Source organism: Opisthorchis viverrini, assembly GCF_000715545.1.
Source record: "Opisthorchis viverrini unplaced genomic scaffold opera_v5_71, whole genome shotgun sequence".
In the NCBI taxonomy this organism is placed as follows: Eukaryota; Metazoa; Platyhelminthes; class Trematoda; order Opisthorchiida; family Opisthorchiidae; genus Opisthorchis; species Opisthorchis viverrini.
The window spans coordinates 1,190,033-1,215,971 of record NW_008751727.1 but is presented as its reverse complement, the minus strand read 5'-3'; the positions used below and the strand labels follow the sequence as shown (position 1 = coordinate 1,215,971).

The 25,939-nt window shown below is 43.2% G+C and overlaps 1 protein-coding gene across 1 annotated transcript in view; it reads right to left on the bottom strand.

Annotated features, from left to right (window-relative positions):
- The window catches only part of T265_04365 (hypothetical protein), a gene marked incomplete at both ends in the record, with an annotated part of 54,237 nt that overhangs the window by 16,089 nt on the left and 12,209 nt on the right, over nt 1-25,939 (bottom strand). The window contains 7 exons of the mRNA XM_009169086.1: nt 3,199-3,384; nt 5,933-6,118; nt 9,156-9,397; nt 11,406-12,049; nt 13,315-13,517; nt 15,990-16,247; nt 21,012-21,268. Coding sequence (XP_009167350.1) covers nt 3,199-3,384; nt 5,933-6,118; nt 9,156-9,397; nt 11,406-12,049; nt 13,315-13,517; nt 15,990-16,247; nt 21,012-21,268 — 1,976 coding nt within the window. The remainder of the gene's footprint in view (nt 1-3,198; nt 3,385-5,932; nt 6,119-9,155; nt 9,398-11,405; nt 12,050-13,314; nt 13,518-15,989; nt 16,248-21,011; nt 21,269-25,939) is intronic.

Here is a 25,939-nt window from a genome sequence, read left to right as displayed (position 1 = left end):
TGGTGCTCTCTTCGGGTAGCTTGCATATCCATATTACCAGTGAACTCGATACAGATCACACCGATATAGCGTTCAATAGTTGGCCATGGTTAGACCAGATTCGGTCTGGCATCACCGCAGCGCGTCGGGGAATTTTGTTCCCAAGCATGAGTAGAGATACCCAGAGATTTAAACTCAAACGAATCTGCGTTCGGTGGGTTTGTAAACTAGGTTACTGAAATGTGAAGCTCAGATCGAACCAGTGCGACATAGTCACGACCTTGCTTTGTTTTTTATCTTTGAACTATGACAGAAGTTTGTTTTTGCCAAATCCTACCGGTCTATTGAAGTACATTTTCTAATACCTGGCTGCCGTATCCGAAGAGTTCTGATGAAAATAAGTCCTCTTCATCTACCTTCCCATTGTCCGCTTGCAATAACTGTTCAGTTGATGGAAGCATTCGAGGTAGTCAGTTCAGGCTGTAATCCAACCGACTTAGTTTGTTTGAGGTGGTTATTCATTAATTCCGTTGTCTTTTGCTTCAGTCCCGTGACAACTCACTGGAATGTTGAGATGGGAACCCTGACACTCGGTCGGAAGAGAACGTAATGCTAAGTTTGTTTTCTTCTAAAATTGATGAAGTGCTAGGACCAAACACTTTGTGAGTGGATCCAAATGAAATGATATGTGCCTTTTCAGCTGTTGTTGTGGAAAAAGAAGGATGTATGCGATAGATCAATTTGGATGGTACAGGTTTTCTCAAAGTTTGCACGGTGAAGATAGAAACAGAAGGTTGCGGACCCGTTAGTTGAGAGTGTAGAGTCAGGCATTATAGCTCTCAAAAATTAGCTCATCGCAATGCGTCAGCTAAATAGTACCTTTTCGGCGCCCAACTGCCATGCAACCCCAGGGAGCACGAGGACTGGGATACAACCGGGTTGCCTAAGCCCAGACAGGGAAAATCAAAATGCGGAGATTAGGTTCGAACCAGGCACCTTCCGGTCAGTAAATTCACGCTCCAACCACTGAGACATCTCGCCCTCCCACAATATGTTAATTGGTGGTGTGGAAGTCAACCTACACCAGTATACTTTCACCTAATAGATTGAGCGGTCGACCTGCGAAATTCTTCAAAAGGGTTATTATGTAAAGAGGCGGAAAATGCTTTAGAAACAAGTGCTCATGTACCTAACTTGTGCCAACAGTAGCTGTCTGTGACAGCACCTGAACACCACAAAACCGATGGGAAGCAATAACCTTCAACGTAATTTTGACTGTCGACTAATTGAAACCAATTCATGGGTTGTAATAGTGTGTTTAAACGTGTATAAAGAAGTATATAAACGCAAGAGCACAGACAACATTCGCGTGTTACGCAAATGACATCAATTCCTGTTGATGGCTAGTCGTCTGGTCACGCAATCAGGAAAGATGAGAAAACCTCATCAATCAACACTGACTGGTCCTATAGCAAAAAACAATCTTACTAAGTCAGAACGATACAGTAGGCACGACCCGAGGTGATAGGTATGGGAATCATACGTCAGTGGGATAATGCGCATGATTAGTATTTTATGGACGTTATGGCAACTGGACAGTGAGAAGGGACCTGAAGGACATAAAAACGTGATAATTTTTCATATCGCCTTCATTTGGGTTCTGAATACTTAACCGTTGTATTATACCCTTTCTTGCGTCATTAACTACTAGAAAGCCGTGTTATTTTTTGTCGGAATCGCAAACAGTTTGAATCTTTTCGAATTCGGATCTCAGATGCCCAAAATTTGACAAACTTCCTGGAAACCAGACTCCTGCAAAGTACCCTCGTTCTACTACAGAATATTGATTAAGTAACTGCAAAAACACCGATAATCCGAAACACCATATAACAAATGGGTAGGAAAATAATGTATAGACTTCGCGAAAGAGCCCTTCCATAATACTGATATTGTAAACTGCGCAAGACACGTAAACCGATGCTCCGTAGCATCACCATCCTTCATCCGTCCGATCAACAATGCAGCGGTCGATTGACGTCATCCTGGTTCCAAAGCCTCCGTCGGTTCAGAGGTCCTACAAACCCTTTACTGTCACACGCACGCTACAGTGCTATTTTCTCCAATCAGACTGGCGAGTTCGGCATGAAAAATTGAGTGTTCCCATTGTTACGTATTACGCAAGCTAAAGGAACGGTGGTGACGGGTGAGTGCGGATATGACATGGAAATTGCGCCGAGCACACCGCACGCCCATAGTCCGATGGACCGGCAACAGTAACATGATAACAACCGTTCAGCTGTAGCAATCTTTTGGTGCCTAACTGCCATGTAACCAGAAGGAAGCACGAGGTATAAGATACTACCCGGTTGTCCAAACCCAGACAGGAGCAGTCAAGTTGCTAAGATTAGGTTCGAATCACGAACCTTCCGGTCACTAAGTTCGCGCCTCAACCCACGATCTATCTGGAGCCCCAGAAACAGTGGATTGAACCAACACATTCCAAGGTGACGGCGAGGTGAAGAATATTCCATCGCTGCACAACCTAGCCCGATCGCGCAGCGGTTCAATGTTGAACGCCCAGGCATCTACGTCAAGTGATGGGCCGTTTTCGAATAAGTATGAAAGGGTGGTAGTGGAATCGACATAATAATGTCGATCTGTATCAAAAGTTGGACAGATGATGACGAGTGTCACATGGAAAGAGGTTGCCTAAAGTATTGAAAACCCAGACGTTGATCAACGCTGAAGTTTAGCTTAACACAGGCTTACAACCCCCTCCCGGGACTTCTTTCTAACGGACGCAGATGACAAACACGTGCGCTTACTTAGAAATTGATTGGGTGGCCGTTGACCTGTTCACCAAGCTTGGAAACTGACTTGCAGACGTTTCGCCATCATTTGAGGGGACATTATGATGATGTATCCGGACTGACAATAATCCAACACATTACCAAAGTGCGATTACTCTTCCGGTTGTGAAATCATGTCACAAACACACCAAATAAAGAGGTTTGTTTAGCTGGGCGTATAACCCACTTTCGATCAAATCAGAGTTACAATCATTTGACGATGAAATAAACCAGAAACCCGTCAGTGAAAATAAATGAATTTTCAAGTGTTCAAGCAGATGCTCAGCGTATGAACTACACGCTGTTCAGTCGAGAGGAAAACCCTTGGCAGAAATAAAAATCTACGAACACCTAAATGTGATCAGCTTACTTTGATGGGAGGATTTTTGGCTTTATGGTTTGAAATACCTCGAGTGGTTGAAAGTTTCTTGTTGTTGTTGTAGTTGCTGGGAAAGGTGGATTCCTGGTTCAGTGGATCTATCAGTTGTTTCAAACCACGAGAGAATGGGCGTTGTACAGCCGCTTGTGAGTGACGTCTGGTGGACGTGGAATCAAGCTGTGTCAGGCAGAACAGAAGAACGATTTGTGAATAGTGATGGGAAACAATTTTCCTCAATAAAGGTTCAACCACCCTCGCATATCTATAGGACAGTGAACAGTATCCTGAACATCGGATGGTTGAAAACTGGCTACTGCTCGAAGCGAGTGATTTAAGTGCCCAGGATCATATAAGGATTTGAAGTACCGAATCAGCCCTGTTGGGGGGGGGGGGCCTGTGGCCACGAACAGTACTGAGCATCGGGTGGCAGCTTCGCAAGTTACTGAGGAGACTTTTCAAGTATGTTACAGAAACATGAATTCCGCAACGGCTAGCGACAAAAAAGTAACGATAGCCTCCAAACAAGTGCCGCCGGTTGGATTAAAGCCATATATAGAGCAACGTCTATGTTGGTACTGACGCCACAACAGCGAAACCATGCTTATTTTAAGAAATTTTTCTGAAGTAAAAAGACGACTACAGGCAATCAGAATAATCGACCCAGTGGAGGTACCTGCACTTTCGAATGTTTATTAAGGCAAACTGGATGGAAGCTGAAGGCCGACGAAAATGTCTGTTTGAGTTTCGAAAAGTTCCACTCTAATTTGAGGTCAGCTGTAGTGTGGCTGTGTTGTAGACAGCAAAGGCTTGCAGTACTGTTGGGGTGAAAATATTCGTATTCTCTAAAGAGCTTAATTATCTTTCTCAGGTTTTGGCTATTCACTAGACTATATTCAGCTGAAACGTCCGTTTGCCCAGGGATTTTATCACCATGGCATGATCGACAACTAGGATATAATAATATGCACTGATCCCATGACAGAAGAAAAATGGTATAGATCAAAAGAACTCAGTAGCGAAAGACACCGATCCTATTGGTTGTTGTGTAAGTTGACCACTGTGTAGTGTTCCATAATAGATGAAGACATTTTGAATTATTAAACTCTTGATAGTTACCCGTCTCAATCATCTGGAGACGTGCGTTAGTAGGGTAGACCTGTTGATAACGAGGAGATCTACTTGCTTACAAGCGAATTTGTTAGTTGGAAAGCAATATGGTCAAAGAGGATATGCCTGGACTAGAATTATGCATATGAAGATTTCGGTGTGGCAGGTAACATCGAGATTTAAAGCTAGGAATTGGGAAAAGCGTATATTCGTTTGGAAACAACATACGAGGATTCAACGGCTACAGCAATTGATTGAATATTCACTATTATCCAGTCCTTCCTGGAGAGAAATCCGGTGGCAAGATAGCTTTATGTATTGTTGAGTCGTGGTTCATAGTATGAGTCAATTCTAACTGATGCCTGACGTGGCAGTCAAGGCATCAGGATGAGGCCGACCATTCAGTTCACATGGCTAGTTAATGATCAGGTCAGTGTTGAGCGAGCATGAAAATTGGCTTGGAAGCGATTTGTCACCAAACGAGGAGACACCATAGATGCAAGCAAACTGTCAAGTTCTGCGAACAGATCAACATTCATTTGAGTGTAGTGCGGCGAAGGCACCTAAATTGTCAAACCTGCATTTACTGTGTAGTGGCAGTTGTGTGGCGATGATGACCTTCAGCCACAACATGCTCCAGTAGCAATATTCCGATAAGTGGCATGTCAACGACAATGGAGAAGTAGGGACTTATGCGAAATAGTAAAAAATTACTCGTTTTTTCCCGCACTTTTCTGCGACGAACGGTACCATTCAGATTAATTGTATATAACTGGGTAGCTAGAATGAGGGTGCGAGGCCTAGAATTTCCGAGAGGCGTATTGTTCAGTTTCACATCACCCTCGTTTTGAACAGTCGTCCTCCTGTCCTGGCGCAATTATTCACATGATTCCACACTAAAGGGGGGAAGCACTGGACTCGAGTTCGACCGTACATAAGCCTATTCACGAGGATTCGCCGATGTGTGAAGATGCACCACGTCCATTGTGGAATCTTGCAGTTTCTTCACTAATGTCAGAGACGACAGCTTAACATAATAATGTCGATCTGTGTCAAAAGTTGGACGGACAATGACGAGTGTCACGGAGCATCATGTCGCCTAAAGTAATAAAAGTCCAGACGTTGATCAACGCAGAGGTCTAGCTTGATATAGGCTTACAAACCTTCGGGACTTCAATCTAACGGGTAAAAGTGACAAACACGTGTGCTTATTTGGAAACTGATTAGGTGGCTGTTGATCTGTTCGCCAAGCTTGGCAACTGACTTGCAGACGTTTCGCCATCATTTGAGCGGACATCATCAGTGAGCTGATGATGTACCCGGACTACCAATATTCCAACACATAACCAAAGGGGGATTACATCTTCAGGTCATGAAATCATTTCAGAAACGCAGACCTCATGAAAAGGTTCGTTCAGTTGTATGTATAACCACTTTTCGATTAAATCAGAGCTACAATCATTTGACAATGAAATAAGCCAAAAACCTGTCAGTGAAAATAAATGAATTTTCAAGTGTTCAAGGAGATGCTCAGCGTATGAACTACACGCTGTTCAGTCGAGAGGAAAACCCTTGGCAGAAATAAAAATCTACGAACACCTAAATGTGATCAGCTTACTTTGATGGGAGGATTTTTGGCTTTATGGTTTGAAATACCTCGAGTGGTTGAAAGTTTCTTGTTGTTGTTGTAGTTGCTGGGAAAGGTGGATTCCTGGTTCAGTGGATCTATCAGTTGTTTCAAACCACGAGAGAATGGGCGTTGTACAGCCGCTTGTGAGTGACGTCTGGTGGACGTGGAATCAAGCTGTGTCAGGCAGAACAGAAGAACGATTTGTGAATAGTGATGGGAAACAATTTTCCTCAATAAAGGTTCAACCACCCTCGCATATCTATAGGACAGTGAACAGTATCCTGAACATCGGATGGTTGAAAACTGGCTACTGCTCGAAGCGAGTGATTTAAGTGCCCAGGATCATATAAGGATTTGAAGTACCGAATCAGCCCTGTTATGGGGGGGGGGCCTGTGGCCACGAACAGTACTGAGCATCGGGTGGCAGCTTCGCAAGTTACTGAGGAGACTTTTCAAGTATGTTACAGAAACATGAATTCCGCAACGGCTAGCGACAAAAAAGTAACGATAGCCTCCAAACAAGTGCCGCCGGTTGGATTAAAGCCATATATAGAGCAACGTCTATGTTGGTACTGACGCCACAACAGCGAACCCATGCTTATTTTAAGAAATTTTTCTGAAGTAAAAAGACGACTACAGGCAATCAGAATAATCGGCCCCGTGGAGGTACCTGCACTTTCGAATGTTTGCTAAGGCAAACTGGATGGAAGCTGAAGGCCGATGAAAATGTCTGTTCGAGTTTCGAAAAGTTCCACTCTAATTTGAGGTCAGCTGTAGTGTGGCTGTGTTGTAGACAGCAAAGGCTTGCAGTACTGTTGGGGTGAAAATATTCGTATTCTCTAAAGAGCTTAATTATCTTTCTCAGGTTTTGGCTATTCACTAGACTATATTCAGCTGAAACGTCCGTTTGCCCAGGGATTTTATCACCATGGCATGATCGACAACTAGGATATAATAATATGCACTGATCCCATGACAGAAGAAAAATGGTATAGATCAAAAGAACTCAGTAGCGAAAGACACCGATCCTATTGGTTGTTGTGTAAGTTGACCACTGTGTAGTGTTCCATAATAGATGAAGACATTTTGAATTATTAAACTCTTGATAGTTACCCGTCTCAATCATCTGGAGACGTGCGTTAGTAGGGTAGACCTGTTGATAACGAGGAGATCTACTTGCTTACAAGCGAATTTGTTAGTTGGAAAGCAATATGGTCAAAGAGGATATGCCTGGACTAGAATTATGCATATGAAGATTTCGGTGTGGCAGGTAATATCGAGATTTAAAGCTAGGAATTGGGAAAAGCGTATATTCGTTTGGAAACAACATACGAGGATTCAACGGCTACAGCAATTGATTGAATATTCACTATTATCCAGTCCTTCCTGGAGAGAAATCCGGTGGCAAGATAGCTTTATGTATTGTTGAGTCGTGGTTCATAGTATGAGTCAATTCTAACTGATGCCTGACGTGGCAGTCAAGGCATCAGGATGAGGCCGACCATTCAGTTCACATGGCTAGTTAATGATCAGGTCAGTGTTGAGCGAGCATGAAAATTGGCTTGGAAGCGATTTGTCACCAAACGAGGAGACACCATAGATGCAAGCAAACTGTCAAGTTCTGCGAACAGATCAACATTCATTTGAGCAACCAATAAGCGCACGTCAGCTACCAATGCTTCGAGAAACTACCAGTTCCTATAGCCTTCTAGTGCAATACCCAATCGCGTGATCAGTCCCAATCTTACTATCTTATTATTTCTATTAATATCATCATTATTATTACGAATCTTGCTCAGATCATACGAAATCCCAACATACCAGAATTGAGTCCAAGGACCCTGAGGTGATGAAAAGCAACAGCTTCAAGACGAAGCATCAAGAAGCCCAAGACGGTGAAGAGGTGAAGACTTCAATCGAGTGGCACTGAAGGAAAACATCGTTACCAAGCTAGTGCTCATTCTATCAAACAAATGCCAATACAAGCAACCAGTTCGATTCCACACTTCTAGTAGTCCGTCAGAGGAATGATCGAGTACATTCAGAATGAGTGCGATCGTTCCACGAGAAAAGTTGGAATCCCAGGATTACCTGGAGTTCCAAAACTCAAAATTCCGAATACGCAGGATATGTATGGAGAGCAGCTTCGCTTCTATAACATAGTCCCAAAAAGAGTGTGACAAAAAGCACAGGCAACCCGGGAGTGCTATCAATATGAAACGGTGGTGCGTGTTACAAAGGCTATCATTGCCTTACGGATCCCTGTCCAAGTAACCGAACTTTTCGAGGCAGTGAGTGGCCGCATGTTATCCATGCAATCACTTCGATTCTCACGAACAGCAAGAAGACTAGTACACGACAGGTATATGGAATAAGGCGAGTGAAGTTCGGTAAGGTTGAACACATCCTCATCCGCAATCAGGACAGACAGACACGTATCTGTGGTCATTTCGGACACTGAGTATGCTATTTTTTTATCCAAAGTAGATTATTCAGAACAATGAGTCGAGTGCAGTTAAGATAGATTTTAGTGCACTTAGACAGATGATTGATATTGGAATGTGGTGAACCACTCGTCGGAGGTGGAGTAGTTTAACAGCATGATACGTGTCACACTGATACACACCCAAACATGGTGACAGTTTGCTACGCGCACGTGCTTACGCACACTTCCGACTGTATACACACTCAACCTGAAGAACACTTATACTTTCTTTGGCAGAAGCAAACATGAATTGGAGTTTTGAAGTCTAGTCGGAAGCAGGAAGCTGAAAAAATAAAGGTTTTCGATAAAAAGATCAGCAGCGGTGCCATACTGATTACGTCATCACACTATCACATGCTGCTGCTAATGATGATGGTAATGACGATGATGAGACGCCCCCAATCGAGAAGACCAGCTGAGCCAAGAGGACAGAACAATTCCCTCCCCAAGTTTGTTGACCGGACTAAATTAAGGTATGCGTGACTGACCTTTTGCCTAATACCCGACAGGTTCCTGTAAGGAACGTCTGAGCTATATGTGAACATTACTTAACTGTTTTTTGTCTAGCCCCGATAAAATTTGTGTGCAAAAAGGAATATTCAGCCAGAAGACGAAACCACCCGCTGTTTCTGCTGATAAAGTTTCAAGACATTAGGCATACCACAGGTCGAAGTAAAAAGGAAAAGCTTGTAGATCGGCGCGAAATCGAGTGAGAAGAAAACTTACGAATCCCGCTATTAATTCGGCACGTCGTTTAGGTAGTAGACCTTTTTCGACCGTCCAGTTCGGATCTTCACGCACCACTCCATATGATTTATGAGGCGACCGGTTCACATTCATATCACTTCGTGATAACCTGCTCCGTAGTGGTGGCGGACTCAAATGGCCATTAGCTGTGATAAAAGACAATCGGTTAGGCGAGTGGTTTCGGTGGACATTGAGCTTTCCATCTATCCCATTCACTGAAGCTGATGAGTAGAGAAGAAAAAAGAAAACCTGATTAGTGAGAGTAACACAGTAAACAGCTAGTCTGTGAGGATCACAAAATTACTGAAAAACTATTACAACTTTATAGTTATCACAGTCATCCTTAATAGGACGAACCACAAAAAAGGAAATTGGGGCAGCGAGTTAGGAGAGACCCTTTGACGTTACGAAGAACCTACATAAGTGAACCTTTTCCATTGCTTAACTCATGAAATAAAGCCCTATGATTCTTCCTAGAAGAAGTGGTTATCAGTGATTTGGAGTTTACTGGGAGTCACGTTTCCTCTGTAGACAGGAGAAGCAGAACTGCACGGGGGAAGTTCGTTTCACTTGCTGCTCTACCTTATCAGGGAATTCTACGGAGAAAATGTTTCAGCACAGCTTTGCACGTTTGTAGAACAGTCCTCACATGTTGCAGGCAACCATTACGCTCGGATTTATTCCTAAAAATGGTCGGTAGGAAAACGCGAAGTCTGGCAACCGGTTTGAATGCCACTCAGGGTTGATGGATGAACAAATGTGTAGCATCCAAAAATCATTTTTCGAAAATCTAATCAATATCTAAACAATCACTGATTAACATCGCAGTATGGGCACAGATACTACATGGATGTGCCATTTTCACATCACGCCACACAACTTAGACGACCGAAGGCTGTAGTGCCAATGATACCTTATAAACTGGCTAAAAAAACGTCAACCTATTACACGGAGAAACGATGAAAACAGCAAATGTGGAAAAAGACAGAAACTCAGAGCAACATTCCTCCGGACAACTCACTAAAGCAAGTGCCCAGGAATAACAGGTAATAACATGATCGTTCTGGTTTTCTGCCCTCTCTGAATTGTCGTAAAATGGAGTTTTCACCACACGTGTTCATAGACGCTTGGGAAAAAACCACTGAAGCAAACACGCAGACCATTGGCAATAACATTTCAATGGAGAATTGACCGACTGAAGACGGTTCTACTACACGTCCTACAGTTATTACAACGCAATGATCGATCGAGTTGGAAGAACGTGGGTGTGTGGCAGCGATTCATGAATAGGAAACCTTCAATTAGCCGCGACCGTTTCAGGCTTCCGGTCTACTGAGACCGAGAAATCCAAACAAGGTTTAGTCTACAAACTGCGCAGCTGTGGCTCGTTCAATGTGTCTGCCAAAGTTTGAGAATATACAGGATTTTATGCGGATGGAAAATAGTCTCGCCGCGCTTCATTCATTTCAAACTACAGAATTTGATCGTCCGGAATGGCGTATTGGAAAGAATGTAAAGACTGACAATCACATAAGGAATACAACGGAAAAAGGTCACACTTAACTATTCTGTCTGATAATTTGGTAACCATGGAGAGCAAGCGAACCTCACTGCGAAGGGTTTTACGAAGAAAACAGAACACGCTATTGGTTTAAATTTGACAGGGCCTGAAGGTGAAAGACAGGTCTTATGTGTCTACGTTTCCTATCAATAATCTTTGTGTCTTAATAGTTAGCAAGATTCCCGCTGGTTTGATGCGCCACTAGTAGATGGCATGTAGTGGAATACCAAATGCTGGGTGAACGCTAAAGCTACAAGGCACAACTATACTGGACACTAACTACCGAATTTACAGTAATGCTGTTAATGGGGCATTTCTGATGCAATTCCCGGGGTATGTTGCATGTTCAGTGTATTGTAGAATATGGATCCTGAAGGTCATAAGTAGGACGGGAGCTATTGTATGGAGAAATTCACGGAGTTTGTTAGGGAGGCCCCATGGACTTTATACAATCAGCCATGTAAACGCCGAAAATGGCAAATATAAAGAGATTTTGACATAAGTCACGTCAAACCAGATATCACAAGTAAAAGTTGGGTTGCAGTTGGAATGGCTGTTCCGTCGTACCAAAGTAACTACGAAAATAATTTCAGTGATCCATTGGTAAAGCAAACAATCAGAAATATGCTATAGGATCTGAAAATACTGTCTATTTTTCACTGACGAACCTGAAGGAGGAGGAGGTCGAATTATCTTCAGTGGATGGAGCACGTGGTAGACCTGGTTCAAGTAAGACAGCCAATCAGAATTCGACCTTGGATAGCCGGTCCCGATGGAATCCTTATCCGTTGAGATGAACTCCACATCAAAGTGCTCCATCAGTACACCACAAGCTCTTATCAACGCCGGTTTTGGGGGCATGTCCACCAAATGGGAATTTTTACTGCGAAATACGTCTTGCGGATCACACATTTTGCCATTAAAAAACTGCTCTAGTTCGGGAACAAGCTCTGGTCTGTAAAGGTGGATGAGGCATAGAAGTCTGACTCCCGAGTCCCAACTCGAGCAGTTCAGATCAGTGAGGGAAGTGACTAATCCATGCGTTTCATAAAAGGACAAACGAGATTGGCACCAACGTAACAAGCCAAGTGGTTCTGGCGGTGATGGGACATCCATAGTCTTGCTGTCTCGACTGATCAGGGTGCTGTAGTAAGTAAGCTGTTCTTTCAGACGATTTTCTACGTGCTTGCAGAGATCTGAATCTTGACCGAAGTTTCGTACGGATCGAGATCGTGATACCTTGTTCCGATCAGTGTGATACAAATGACGAACCTGGTGAGTTCCGAAAAGATTGACATTACACCGGGTATACCTGAAATAGAAAAAAACGATAAGTTAGAGAAGCTGAATTCTCAGTACTTCTGTGAAGCAGGAGCAGCATTACGGCATGACAGATCACTCTAGCTGATAGAAAGCGAGTGAAGCCCGAAGATTAAAAAAAGATCATCGTTCAGTTGTAACGCCTTTTTTGTGCCTAGATACCATGCCATCCAAAGGGAGGACGAAGGCTGGGATAGTGTCAGGTTGCCCAAGCCTAGACAGGGGAAGTTGAGAGACAGAGGTCGGCTTCGAACCACGGACCTTCTGGTCAGTAAATTCGCGCTCTAACCACTAAGACATCTCGCCCCCAAGCTCGAAGGTTACAAGGTTCAAACGAATTTAATTGACCCAGAGGAAGTCAACCTAACAGTGAATGCTGATCCCAACTTACAGACTTATGTTTTAAGATAAACTCAATCAAAGGACACCCATTCTCCCGTTAAAAAGTCGTTCGTGAAAGCTTCCAGAATCGTATGTAAAAAATTTTTTGGACCAGGCGGAACTTCGCGCTCTACCACTAAGACATCTCGCCCCCAAGCTCGAAGGTTACAAGGTTCAAACGAATTTAATTGACCCAGAGGAAGTCAACCTAACAGTGAATGCTGATCCCAACTTACAGACTTATGTTTTAAGATAAACTCAATCAAAGGACACCCATTCTCCCGTTAAAAAGTCGTTCGTGAAAGCTTCCAGAATCGTATGTAAAAAATTTTCCGGACCAGGCGGAACGACATCCAATCAGACGGAATAATTCCCAACACACGTGACCCTATTTCAGGAGACAGGTCGTTTCATCTCACCTTGAGGAATTTTGATGAGTGTGGATATGAAAACTACCTTCAGAAATACATTATTCACTTTTGAAAAAGAGCCCATCGCGAATTGGACCTATCCGTAAAGGCGAGGTGAACACATCATATTCGAACAACATTGAATCGACGTGCAGTTTGTAAAACGAATTTGACAGGCTAGCGATAAGGACGTTCAAGAACGCCATTATTTGATTCTGAATAGGACAAAATCTCCACGAAAAAATGCTATCGTTTAGATCTGTGTCGGTTTAAAAAGAGCCGATAAAATCACAACCTACCATCCCAAAAAACATGATCAGAACTACATTCAGGAACTAGAAAACCGCGGTCAATACATGAAACGAGTGTGCTGTCTGCACTTCGAATCGGGCAAACCAGAAGACAGGTCCACGGAAGCAAGATTAAGTCAATCATATATAGGGGAGAAAGAGGGTGGCGGACTGACCGGGTTCTCGGATCCAAGGTATATTCTGAAAAATTGGATGGCATATTCTGCGCCGTTGTTTGACTCAAACGTTGGTAGACGGACTCACGATGAGCAAGCACCTGGAGCGGATTATGTCCAGAAGCCAGGCGTGAAACAGCCCAAGCAGCATCCAAAGCCGACAAGAATCCGAGAGCACACCCACTACCAGTGGGCCAGAAAGGCTATTCGAATAGAAATTGAGGGGTTAAGTGAGGCATCGGAAAATATGCGAAAAAGGGCAACAAGCAGTAAGGACGCTACACACACAATGGAGAGAATCGCTACGTCTTAGTCCCATCGAGAGAGAAATATCAGCACAACACAAAGTCATTCGGACCCCAAAATTGGCCCTGGTAGGACTAGCTGAAACTGCCCTTGCAGTGGGGCTATGGTGTCCCGCGACGCAGCGTGTATAGCCCATACATGGAGAGGAAACATCATTAGGAAAACTGTTTCCATCGCTATTCGAGGGAGAAGATTGTAGTTCTCGAGTTGGATTCGCCAGAGGTGACGAATCACCAAGGGTATAGCATATATCGTTTTTTTTCATTTTGTTTACAGCTGTTTTGTTAGACAGGGCCTAGTTCCTTCTTTTTTATATTATAATTTGTGATTTCGACGAATTAACCATGGTTGTACGGGTGTACGGTAGTGAGGCGCCAGTATTCGTACCTGGTGTTGCTGTCAATGATGGTGATGATGATGAAGCTGTAACCATTAGACGTCAGGATTAATAATCCTTTCAAATCGCAAGTTCTCTCAAGGCTGAACGCGCTTCCAACGACACCACACCGGAATGAATAAGAAAAGCAACATGGGCAGAAGTATTTCAGCATGCACTCAACACATGGGTTGAACTCAGAAGGTAAACTACCACCAACAGTTCTCCAACAACGCCCTTAAGACAGACAGAACAGCAGTACTTGAAACATGCACGCACTATGGTGCTTCGTGGATTCTGAGGAGTGAGGATTTGATAGAGTTATTAGTCGAGGATCAACGGAACTAAACAAAGTGCCTAAGGAATCTGTGTTTTTTCACAACTATTTGTTTTAACATCCCTGGGTTATTGCGGTCTCTCCGTTAACAAATCCATTGATCTGATGCAAGCTTTTCGGCCCATACATGAGTATTATTTGCGTACCATTTCTTACCGTCACTGTGGTGAATCTACTCGGAAATATATTGACCTTATAACTGAAATATGAACCTTTTAATTTATCAAGCAACGAGTTATGAGGTTGCTAATAACGCGCTGTAGGAATGTTTTCGAGAACCGGAAAGCTTGTCTCACAAATATTCGGTTGAAATATTGTCACTTGGCGTGACTGTAGTGAACCGATGAGTAGCCTAACGTGTCCCCGAAATGCACTTGTGAGATCTCCTAACAGCTGGAGTCGAATGTGTTTGCTGCGACTCCCGAATTGAAGAGAGAATAGATACGCAAACATGGTTATGTGTTCTTATAGGATTAACGATGTTATGTTTCAACCTGACAGTTCCACAAACAACTCATCCGCCTCCAATTCAACCTACACGAGCAATTAAAGAAAAAAGTACCAAATCCCACAACTACCATAACCTTCTAGTGCGGAGAGCTAGGTAAGTCCAACATTCAAGGACATTTGAAAGAAATTCATGAGCTAGTTTTTGTAATACTAAGAACAAAAAGTGTGACATCCTGTCAAGAAGGAAAATCGGTCGCAGAAAGCCAGTCGACTGTGGGATGAAGCTGTACATGGTGCACATCAGTGGTCACATGATAACTGAGAACGATAGTTGGTATTTGATCAGGTGGCCGCTGATCTGTTCTCCGAGTTTGGCAAGTGGTTTGCAAACGTTTCATCACCATTCGAGCAGACATCTTCAGTGCGCTGTTGGATGGGTAGTCCCTCTTTTTGTGCTTGCGTTTATATAGTTTACAGCAAGCAGCTCTTGCCCTGTATCTTGATTGGCCGTTGACAATCATCGTACTTGGATTCTGGCTGGTCCGATTACCATCCGCGTTGCGTTGTGGTTTGTATTTTTGCTTTCTACGGCCACTATCTTGTTGAAATTGCCGTCCATTATTGTCTCTTCCGGTTGGTCCGTTCGTGATTTATATTGCGTCGTGGTCGGCGTTTCCGACGTTTGATTGGTTGGTGGTGAAGGATAGGCTTGGCAACCCTATCGACTGGGTCTCACATGACCCAGCGAGGAATCGATGACCAATGAGTCAGCAGCCAAGTGGATAACGACCGAATTGCTTCTAACATCCCCCTCAAGGGAATAGTTTTACGGGCCTGTTCCGTTTGTTCCTGCTCAACAGGTTCGAGTTACTGCTACCACAGACCGAATCAATAGGATTTTTATTTTTTAAAATATATGGGATCAGGTCCACAGTTGGTAGTAAAAATGCGCTGTGAGAGCAAAAGAAAACTCATCAAATACATTGTGTGTTGTGTAACAGAAGTCCAGCCATCAAAGCAGAAACCTGCACAATTACCTGTCCATTATATAAGAAGACTAGTTAAATCTTTCGTCATGGATAACCACTAGAAAAGGATATCGAGAAGACCGGAATGTTCACATGCAGGGAGTAAGAAAGAAATTTGCACAACAACAAAAGATAATCGACTTAAAAACCAGTTTTATATTGTAATCCAATGACTCACTTCGAATAGACCATCACCGACCAGACATTGCATGAGAAGGTACTGATTCTTCTCAATCATTTGACAAGAGTATTCGGCAGCAAATATTCGGGTGAAATCAAATGCATCCACGTCCGGCTCGCCTCGAGCATTGGTTGCAAAGTCTAGTCGGGGCAATCGGCCATTTGTCACGTAATTTGCTGTTTCCCGTGCGTATTTTTGCAGAGCCTCCTTGTCTATATTCTCAACGCTGAGTAGTGATTGTGAATCATCTCGGTCCTACATCGGAAGTGAGGTTAGGGATAAATGCAAAAATATAGACCAACTAAATAAAAGACCGCCGGTTCTGAGAAGCATACACAAAATGTAACAACCACTGCACGGCTCCTGAAACATACTCAATCGATGTTTCATTTTTCTGGGGGTAGAGGGAATTAAGCTAACGAACCGGATCAAGCGAGCAGCGGTCACAAGAAAAGTTGGAAATGGTTACGAACTGATGATCATTGCATCCAACTTGGATTCTAATTCAGAGGATTCAAGTAACGGGACATCAACATTCGCCGTAGCCATTATCAGACATTCGGGGGAATCGTAACAGCATGTTGAATAAATAGAAAATACAGGATAAGGGACGGTGTTATCACTTGTATGCCGAACTAAAGGGTCTCGATTTCCATCTATGTAAGTTTGGTTTTCATACACCTTACCTAATTAGACCCAGCGGGAAACGACCCAAACTACTAAAAACAAAAACGAAATTCTCCACTGGTTTCCATGTTCCGTTCATTATATTTTTTTACTTCGCTGATTGATTGTTAGAGCAGTACTTTGAATATAGTGAGATAAAGTTGTTCAAGTAGAGAGACGTTGGTTTCGGCAGTGTTATCGATCATCAGATGCAGACAAGGCCGATTCTACACTAGTGGTGTCACTCTGTCCAAGCCTCTCATGACAATTGCCGGCTTTATCAATTCGGTGAACGATTTCACGAGAACTCAAAGTACCAGTAAACCCGAAAAAAATTCGTAGCCTATCCGGACTGAAGGTTGCAAGACGTAGTAGATCGCGAACTGACATTAGTTCTGTAAGTTATATGTTAAGTTGTAGGTTAATTGTATCCTGCAAATTGTTGTAGGTCGATTTACGCCCTATGCAGACGGGCCATCGAAGCATCTGTCAATAAACGTTGTTGATGACCGTTAGCTGACTGATACCGGCGTTTGGTGCCTTTCAGTTCCGACGAGGATTTTATATGCAGACTAACGTCTGTCCCGCTGACATACAAGTACACCGTATATGCCGTATATCCTATGACGGTTATTCATCAAAGATCAGCGACGTGAAAATGTACTGAAGCAAAAAGATATGCAGTGGTTGAGCGAACTGCAGTAAAGTTTGTTTACTTATGCGCGAATATGCCAAGTACAAGAGTAACATTGTACATCGGCACTCATCACTCTTACGTTTGTCGTGGGATTATTTCCTAAAACAAATAAATTTTAGCCAAAAAATGTCGAAAAAGGGGAGGGGGTAGTAATGAGCCAACCATATTCAAGCGATAACCAACTAAATTTTCCCGAAACTATTGAGTCTGTGTGTAAAACTCCCTATACGATAACGGTTAATTCTTCGAATGTTTTGGGAACGAAATCTGCCTGGGAACATGGCCAAACACTTGGATGAAGACCAGCTGGGATACCATAGATAGTAATTTAACGAGGATAGAGTGTAGCACTAAAATCACACGCACCGACATCTTTTGATTTGTTCAGACTAGGTCACTGTGTGAGATCAACGGTGTGCTTTGGGGATGATGGCATTACGCAAAAGTACCAACCAGTACGAGAACGGAGAGGTGTGTGGCCTGTAATCAGAGCGTGCGAACTGCCATACATCACGGTGAACACTAGGCATACGCGCGTGCCTAATACTCACAAGACAAGCGTTTCAAAAACCCAGCCTCAGCTTCATTAGTAAACACGGAAGACGATGGCGTTTCCGATAGGTATTCGGAATTTTCGTATGCACTGGAATGTTCGACTGGTTGGTTGTCGAACCGATCGAAACCCGCGGAATTCCGCGCCTGTCTGTTTCGAAGCAACACACTTGACAGGTCGACGACAGCCAGAAGAGCAATACAGTCCGTGTAAAAGGCGTTCTCCAACTGGCTTAATATGAACTATTCAACAGCAATCACTGACAATGACAAATTTTAGGAACTCCATCTCCTTTGCAAATGGCTGGTTTTTCCTCTAGTCGTGCACATAAACAGTAGAAACAACTAAACTGAGAAGGAAAGTTGGCCCGTTGATCAGGTAGAACTAGCAGTCGACAAAACACAGGTAATTAAATACCTATATAGAACAATACGAGGTGCGCAATTTCATAGAACAAACTATTGCTTATTTTTACATGTATCCACTGCGTATCGATTTGAAATCTTTCAACCGTACACGACCCCACAGAAATATGAATGATTGCTCTGAACGTGAAACACGATAACCTGTGAATCCATGAAATGCGAGTACAAATCAGCTAAATTAATGATCACTCCTGGCCATCACCGAGTTACACAGTTCCCAAATGTTTTTGAATCAACAGATCACCTAGATTGAACTCAATTCATCCTCAAGTGTTATTCTTATTTCTTAAGTAATACCAAAGATTCACTGATATAACAGTCGTTCTCGCTAAGGTTTCAATTCAGACAGTAACCCGGCCAACGAGTGTGTGAATATGGTCGAACAGGAGCCGCGACTCTGTCAGGTAAGTGGTACAATATTGTGTGAGGTAGTGAATGGCCGCCACTCGGATCTAACCAGAGGCCTCGCCATGGTGTAAACAAGCCTTGTTTATCGTGCCTAGTCACCAGGCTATGCGTGGCATAGTGAGGGCACAGGAAGTGACCATGATAAACATGGATGTTTAGAGTGCGAACACTGCCCCACTGATAAAAGTATCCTCACGATTTCAGCAAACTGAATACACTACCGGGTGGGCTGTATGACTTTGGTGAACAAAGTGAAATAACTTTCTAGTCCGTCACTGAAGCTAAGACAGACGAATATCGCCATCTCTTTACGTGTCATGTCGAAAAATTATTCGACACAAAGCTTAGGTTTGCAGTCACCGGCAGGAGACCTGAAGCGTTGAACAGCTGTGAAAGATTTTCATGAAATAGGTCCGGAATCTGTCTGGTAATCCCAAGAGTTCCACACAAAACATCTTATGGAAAATATCGTGATCGTAGTGTGAAAATGAGGTGGAGAAGAGAGAATATTTCACTCATAGGGCGGAATCATATTGGTTTGTCTAGTAAGGTAGACAGACAAAGTTTGATGGTGAAACATTGACAGGATCAGACCTAAACGCCATGGTGTTCCAGCTAGAACGAAACTGCATATGACTTGCCCTCCGTCAAATGTGCATTGCATCTTGTGTTCAGATAGTTGTAATATTTCTGACTTTTCTATACCTTTCGACTTCCCCTGTCTAGGCTTGGGCGACCTGGCAGTATCCCAGCCGTCGTGCCTCCTTCGTGTGGCATGGCAGCTAGGCACCGAAAGGGTGCTACAGTTGAACGATTTTCTCTGCAGTGGAATAACTGCAGGCATGACGCAATGGATTGGGGGGGGCCTCAAGTGTTATTCTTATTTCTTAAGTAATACCAAAGATTCACTGATATAACAGTCGTTCTCGCTAAGGTTTCAATTCAGACAGTAACCCGGCCAACGAGTGTGTGAATATGGTCGAACAGGAGCCGCGACTCTGTCAGGTAAGTGGTACAATATTGTGTGAGGTAGTGAATGGCCGCCACTCGGATCTAACCAGAGGCCTCGCCATGGTGTAAACAAGCCTTGTTTATCGTGCCTAGTCACCAGGCTATGCGTGGCATAGTGAGGGCACAGGAAGTGACCATGATAAACATGGATGTTTAGAGTGCGAACACTGCCCCACTGATAAAAGTATCCTCACGATTTCAGCAAACTGAATACACTACCGGGTGGGCTGTATGACTTTGGTGAACAAAGTGAAATAACTTTCTAGTCCGTCACTGAAGCTAAGACAGACGAATATCGCCATCTCTTTACGTGTCATGTCGAAAAATTATTCGACACAAAGCTTAGGTTTGCAGTCACCGGCAGGAGACCTGAAGCGTTGAACAGCTGTGAAAGATTTTCATGAAATAGGTCCGGAATCTGTCTGGTAATCCCAAGAGTTCCACACAAAACATCTTATGGAAAATATCGTGATCGTAGTGTGAAAATGAGGTGGAGAAGAGAGAATATTTCACTCATAGGGCGGAATCATATTGGTTTGTCTAGTAAGGTAGACAGACAAAGTTTGATGGTGAAACATTGACAGGATCAGACCTAAACGCCATGGTGTTCCAGCTAGAACGAAACTGCATATGACTTGCCCTCCGTCAAATGTGCATTGCATCTTGTGTTCAGATAGTTGTAATATTTCTGACTTTTCTATACCTTTCGACTTCCCCTGTCGAGGCTTGGGCGACCTGGCAGTATCCCAGCCGTCGTGCCTCCTTCGTGTGGCATGGCAGCTAGGCACCGAAAGGGTGCTACAGTTGAACGATTTTCTCTGCAGTGGAATAACTGCAGGCATGACGCAATGGATTGGGGGGGGACTATTAAAGGGATTGAAATACTTTTGTTCAGAACCAACAATATGAAACAGTTCCTTCTGGGTTTAAGATTAACCGTTCAGCCAGCAAGATACACACGGTCCGTATAGTCACCGTATCTTCGTCTGCCAATGAAATATTTACGGCATCGTTGAAAAGATTGTCAAGTTGGAGATTAAGAAAGCAATTTTCAGAAGTCATAAGTACCCCGGGCCTTGATGTAATGAACAGTAATCGGATGCAAGTTATGATTTGGGAAACGGGGGAAGCGTGCAGCTTTTAACACTTGGTAAGATCCTTTGACGAGCGGATAAGACAAGAATAGTGGGGAAATTTTTACCAGCTATCTGCACTAATGGAAAGAATGCAGCAACAAGCCATCAGATTAGAAAACTAACCTGTTTGAGTACACCCTTGTTGAGCAAACTGTGCTTCTTCGCAGTCATGACAAAATAGTGCGTCTCATCCTTATAGTAGACAATATTCTCCAAATCAATCCCAGTTGCAGATGCGAGACTGGCGAAGAACTGTTGGTTGAATATGCTGGAAACGCCACTGATTTCTTCCACTTCGGCCTCTGCCGTGGTGTGGTAGTTAATGAAATTGGCTGTGATAGCAATAGCCAGCCGACAACGTAGCTCTTTACAGGGAAACTCTAGAATGATACGAAATAGAAGGGTGGCGGGTTCAGATGTCAAGCTGTCCGAAAGAAAAGGCTTAAATAAAACGACCCCGGACAAATTCTGACGAGAAACGCGGCCATCCATCCCATGGGGACGTTCAAAAAGCCTGTCACAGTGGTGAGCTCCTCCGGTGGTAAACTTGAATTCCTAATAGAATTATCAAGCGTCCTACTAACACCAGCCCTCTAGTCCAATGATTATCCAGTAAGCTCACTCATGATCACGAAAATAATCACCAAAAACTGAGGTTATTAATGACAGTTGGCTTTGCACAACAATCTCCACCAACAAAAGATACCTTGATGAATGGATCCGCTTTTTGTTTGCTGAGGGACTCGTGTTGGTGAAATCACCAAATTTCTCCCAATATCTCATCCGGCTTTCACCAAACTGATCGAATTCAAGAAACGGGTTGCTCATAATCGACTTCAAACACATAAGTCCTCCTATAACTATCGTCGACATTCCACCAGTTTTTACTACGTTTACACTTGTATACATACACTTAGTTTACCGTGTACAGTGACTAAATGGTTATTACCCGCCCCTCACAAAGTGGCTAGGCCGTGACTGTGCAAGATTTGACCGCCCTAGTCCAGGTGACTGATGGCAATTTGCCAGATTGTTTACATTACTTTGTAGCAGAATGTATACCCTACTTCACTGAGTGCCATGGATTTTTGACAAGTGTGCTGTCTGACAAAATCTCAACAAACCCAAGCATGAAAGAGTTAGACAGACATGGCTAATTCCCTGCTAAAAACAGAAATTTCCGCTAAATTCCAATTTCCGTTTCGAATTGTATCTGCCCAAGTGCCGCTAACTAGTGAATCATTCGGAATGTAAGATGAGCTGAGTTCAAAATGAGAAAATGATGACACGAGGTGATGTAGCTCTTGAAACTGAACCAGCAAAAACGATTAGCAACAGGCACGAACTATGAGAGTGTGACGATCAAGGTGAGATAGACAGGTTGATGCTTCGGCCAGTAGCCGGTGAATATCGACAGATTAATCAGTGAAGTAATCCCTCAATTTTTAGAACTTAGTGTCACGCTCCGTTTCACAAGCATTCGCCTAACAGCAGCAGCAGAGTAAAACGTGAGATTCTATTATCAAAGCCACTGAATTATATGGGTATATCGGTGTTCGTGATCACTTGATTCGCCTTGGTGAGGTTTTTTACATCTGTTTAATCTACTTTGGCTACCAAAGGTCACGCAGTCGAATAAACAACAACAGGCTGAGAGGACAGTCAAATATGGACAATGTGACCACGTGCCAGAATTCCATTATCGTCTTCTTAAAAACGTAAAGCGTATGTCACGGGATCATATGCGGAAGACGACAGAAAGGGTGGGGGGAATGCTGACAGTAAACCTCCAATGATGAAAACTGAAACCGATTTACTTCCGGAATGCATACAATATGACATAAACCGATGCTGAAAAAATACCGGGTGACGTAGTGTATAACGTAAGTCCTGCTGCCTCCTGTGTACACTTTCCATAAGCATTTTACACGTAGCAACGAGCGTAGACAACGTGATCTGAACGGATCATGTCACTCACTAGATTATCATTAGTGTGCAGCTTGTCTAGAAATAAAAAAAAATCAAATTTGACGTAACTGCGTATCTAGGAATCGATTATCGTTATGTGCAGCTTGTCTAGAAATAAAAAAAATCAAATTTGACGTAACTGCGTATCTAGGAATCGGAAATGGGTGAAAAAGACAATGAGACGCAGCATGGGGTCTCAAAAAGATGGTACTCAACGATTGTTTCGTTAACAGAAGCGACCCTCAGAAAGTAAGAGAAGGTAAGAAAAGACGCAAAATATACAGTTGATGTATTAGGAATTTAGTGGCTGATGCATCTAATACGATTCAATCGAAATTACCCGACGAGGGTAGACAGCGTATTCGACCGGATGTTACCCTCGAACTGCTAAGGTCATCATTCCCCTCACTGTAATCTGGAAAGCAATTATTCAAACTGGCAGATCCTCGAACCTACAGCTTTGTATAAAACTATGCATGAAGCGAAGATGAATCCATACGGTGTGAAACAACGGAACGGAAACAACGGAACTCTGGTATCAAAAAAAAAGTTGTCTTCGATCACAATTTTCAACTATCTTTAACAAAAACACTAACGCAACAACACAAAATGGTTGCACATGCGATTTGGAAGAAACAACGGTTCACCTGGTAAACACGAGTGACTTCATGACGAAACACATTACTTATTTAGAGAAATACACTCATTTGCAAATCAATTTGGTTTTCACAAGAGGCTCAACTGAATCTCTCGATTATGATATCCTACAACTGAATGTGTTGCACACAGGGCACCTCTTGATTCAGTTGGCACGATATTCGAAATATCGCAGTATATTTTCATAAAGGAAAATACTCACAAGTTTGCTGAAAACTCTTCGACAGCCCACGACCTGTGTGCAGCACAATCAGTTGTAGAACATCATAAACGAGAGATTCATAGAGTCTCTCGTATAAACCAAATTGATTTGCAAATGAGTGTATTTCTCGAAAACGGTGCAATTTGGGTTCAAATAGAACATAAGGTTGATGGAAACTCGAGGACTGCGCCTACCTGATGAGCCCCAAGAAGGGCGAAACCGGTCGTGGGCTGTCGAAGAGTTTTCAGCAACCTTGTGAGTAGTTTCCTTTATGAAAACGTTACTTATTTGGTTGCTGAAAACTCCTGGAGGGCCTATGACCGGTTCAACCCTTGCTGGGGAGGATCAGTTGGGCGTGGTCCCCGAGTTACCGCAAAATTTATATCCTGCTCGAACATCAAAATGTACGCAAACAGCGAAACACTCATCCGCAAGCTAAGCTTATGTTGACGATAGATCCACCCGAAACACTCGTTAACGACATTCCTCGAATAGATTAACAAATCAAGAATGGGTTTGGCAGGTATTCGGGAACGATGTGAAGCATTACTATAATTTTATCAGTGAAGCGTTTCTCGCGAGTGATAGGCAATCGAACACTCGAATTCGAGAACCACACATTCTACCTGACAGTTATTCGTCAAAAACAAAAAAAAAAACGATTAACTCCATTGATCCAATTGATTCCCTAGAGTCTAACACAGGAGACAGGTCGCAAAATACTGGCCTAATCACAAAACCCAGAGAGGAAATGAGAGTTTGGCTGATCGGTTTCCACAGAAGAACTGATGCCTTAAACACCAAAGTACTGTTTGTCACCATGGTAGTTTAGGTCAAATGATACCAACTGACGCGAGGGTTGTCTGATGCTCCACATTACGCATTTCACCTCACTGCAGGTAGCAAATGATCGTTTGTTTAGTTCCGCCGACTGCCACAACACATACAGCTGAATAAAACTGGCAAAGAACACATCCTATATTGCAGTGGCTTAAGGTTTAGGTTTGTATGGTATATTTCATTAAAACGATTGAATGACAGAGCTCGACGACCAGTAGCAAAAGTAGGCAAATAGGGCAAATAGGCTATCCGCGATGTTGACCACGGCGTAGATGCTCCTGACAAACAAAAACAACCAACACCGGTGGACCAAACTAAAATAAGATAGGAAGTTCGCATGGGCACGGGGAAAAGGAACAGGCGGCATTGGAACAGGAAACCCAAAAATAAATCTAATCACTATAGGGACAGGATCAGAATTATCAATACAGGAATTTCCAGTGCACTTTGTCGATTGTAGATGGTCAGAAATTGGTTCAACAGGAAACGAAATAACCGTGATCGGGCAATGCGGGTGTTTCAAAATAGTAAACTTATGAAGTCAAGATAGCTTTATGAAACAATTGTCAGTACCATGTAGCTGATCATCACCACAAGCGGGAAACGGGGCTAGAATCAACGATTAGGATCAGTGGACACTGTCATCCTGGTGGACATTTTTACCTGAGGGACAATGCGAATCTTCCAAATCTATTCTCCCGCTCGTTGGATAGTAACCGCATTAAAACACAATGTGACACTTAGCATAAAAGTTGAGCAACTGATCTTAAGAGTGATGAAGTAGCCGAAGATGAACCGTTTCCAGTGCATCAATTCCGCTGCGAAATAGACGTGCGATCACGTCTATTTTTCGTCATTAAGCGAAGAGGCACTGTAGTTGGGCGAGTTAAGAAGATTAGCATAGTGTGTGGAAAGCAAACGGAATTCTTGTTGTTCAACACTCTGGTTACCTCATCAGGAACGAAATAAGGGATACAAACACACAAGCTATTTGACCGAATTCGGCACGGATACTTTAAACAGACCCTTAAATGAAAACGATTTCGAACAATCGTGATTTATGGGTTGAAAACAGATCTGTTGTCAGACAAGCAATAGAAAGACGAGTGGAGCTTGTCCATCCAAATGACACTGACCCATTGCGAATATACAGTACTGTCTCAATGAACTCGAATGCGAACGAGCAGTTGAGTCGATGGAAAACGCTGCTAGAGTGTTGGTCGAACAAACAATTTCAACGCAGCAGAAGGCAATAGTTTCCGAAGATAGAATCGATGCAAAATCTTGTTTGAAACCTAGATAAGAGCCCCAGCAGTACAGCCTGATTTTCCTTCTATCCGTTGTTGAAGCAATTTTGAAGGGATGAGAACAAACGGACAAACTT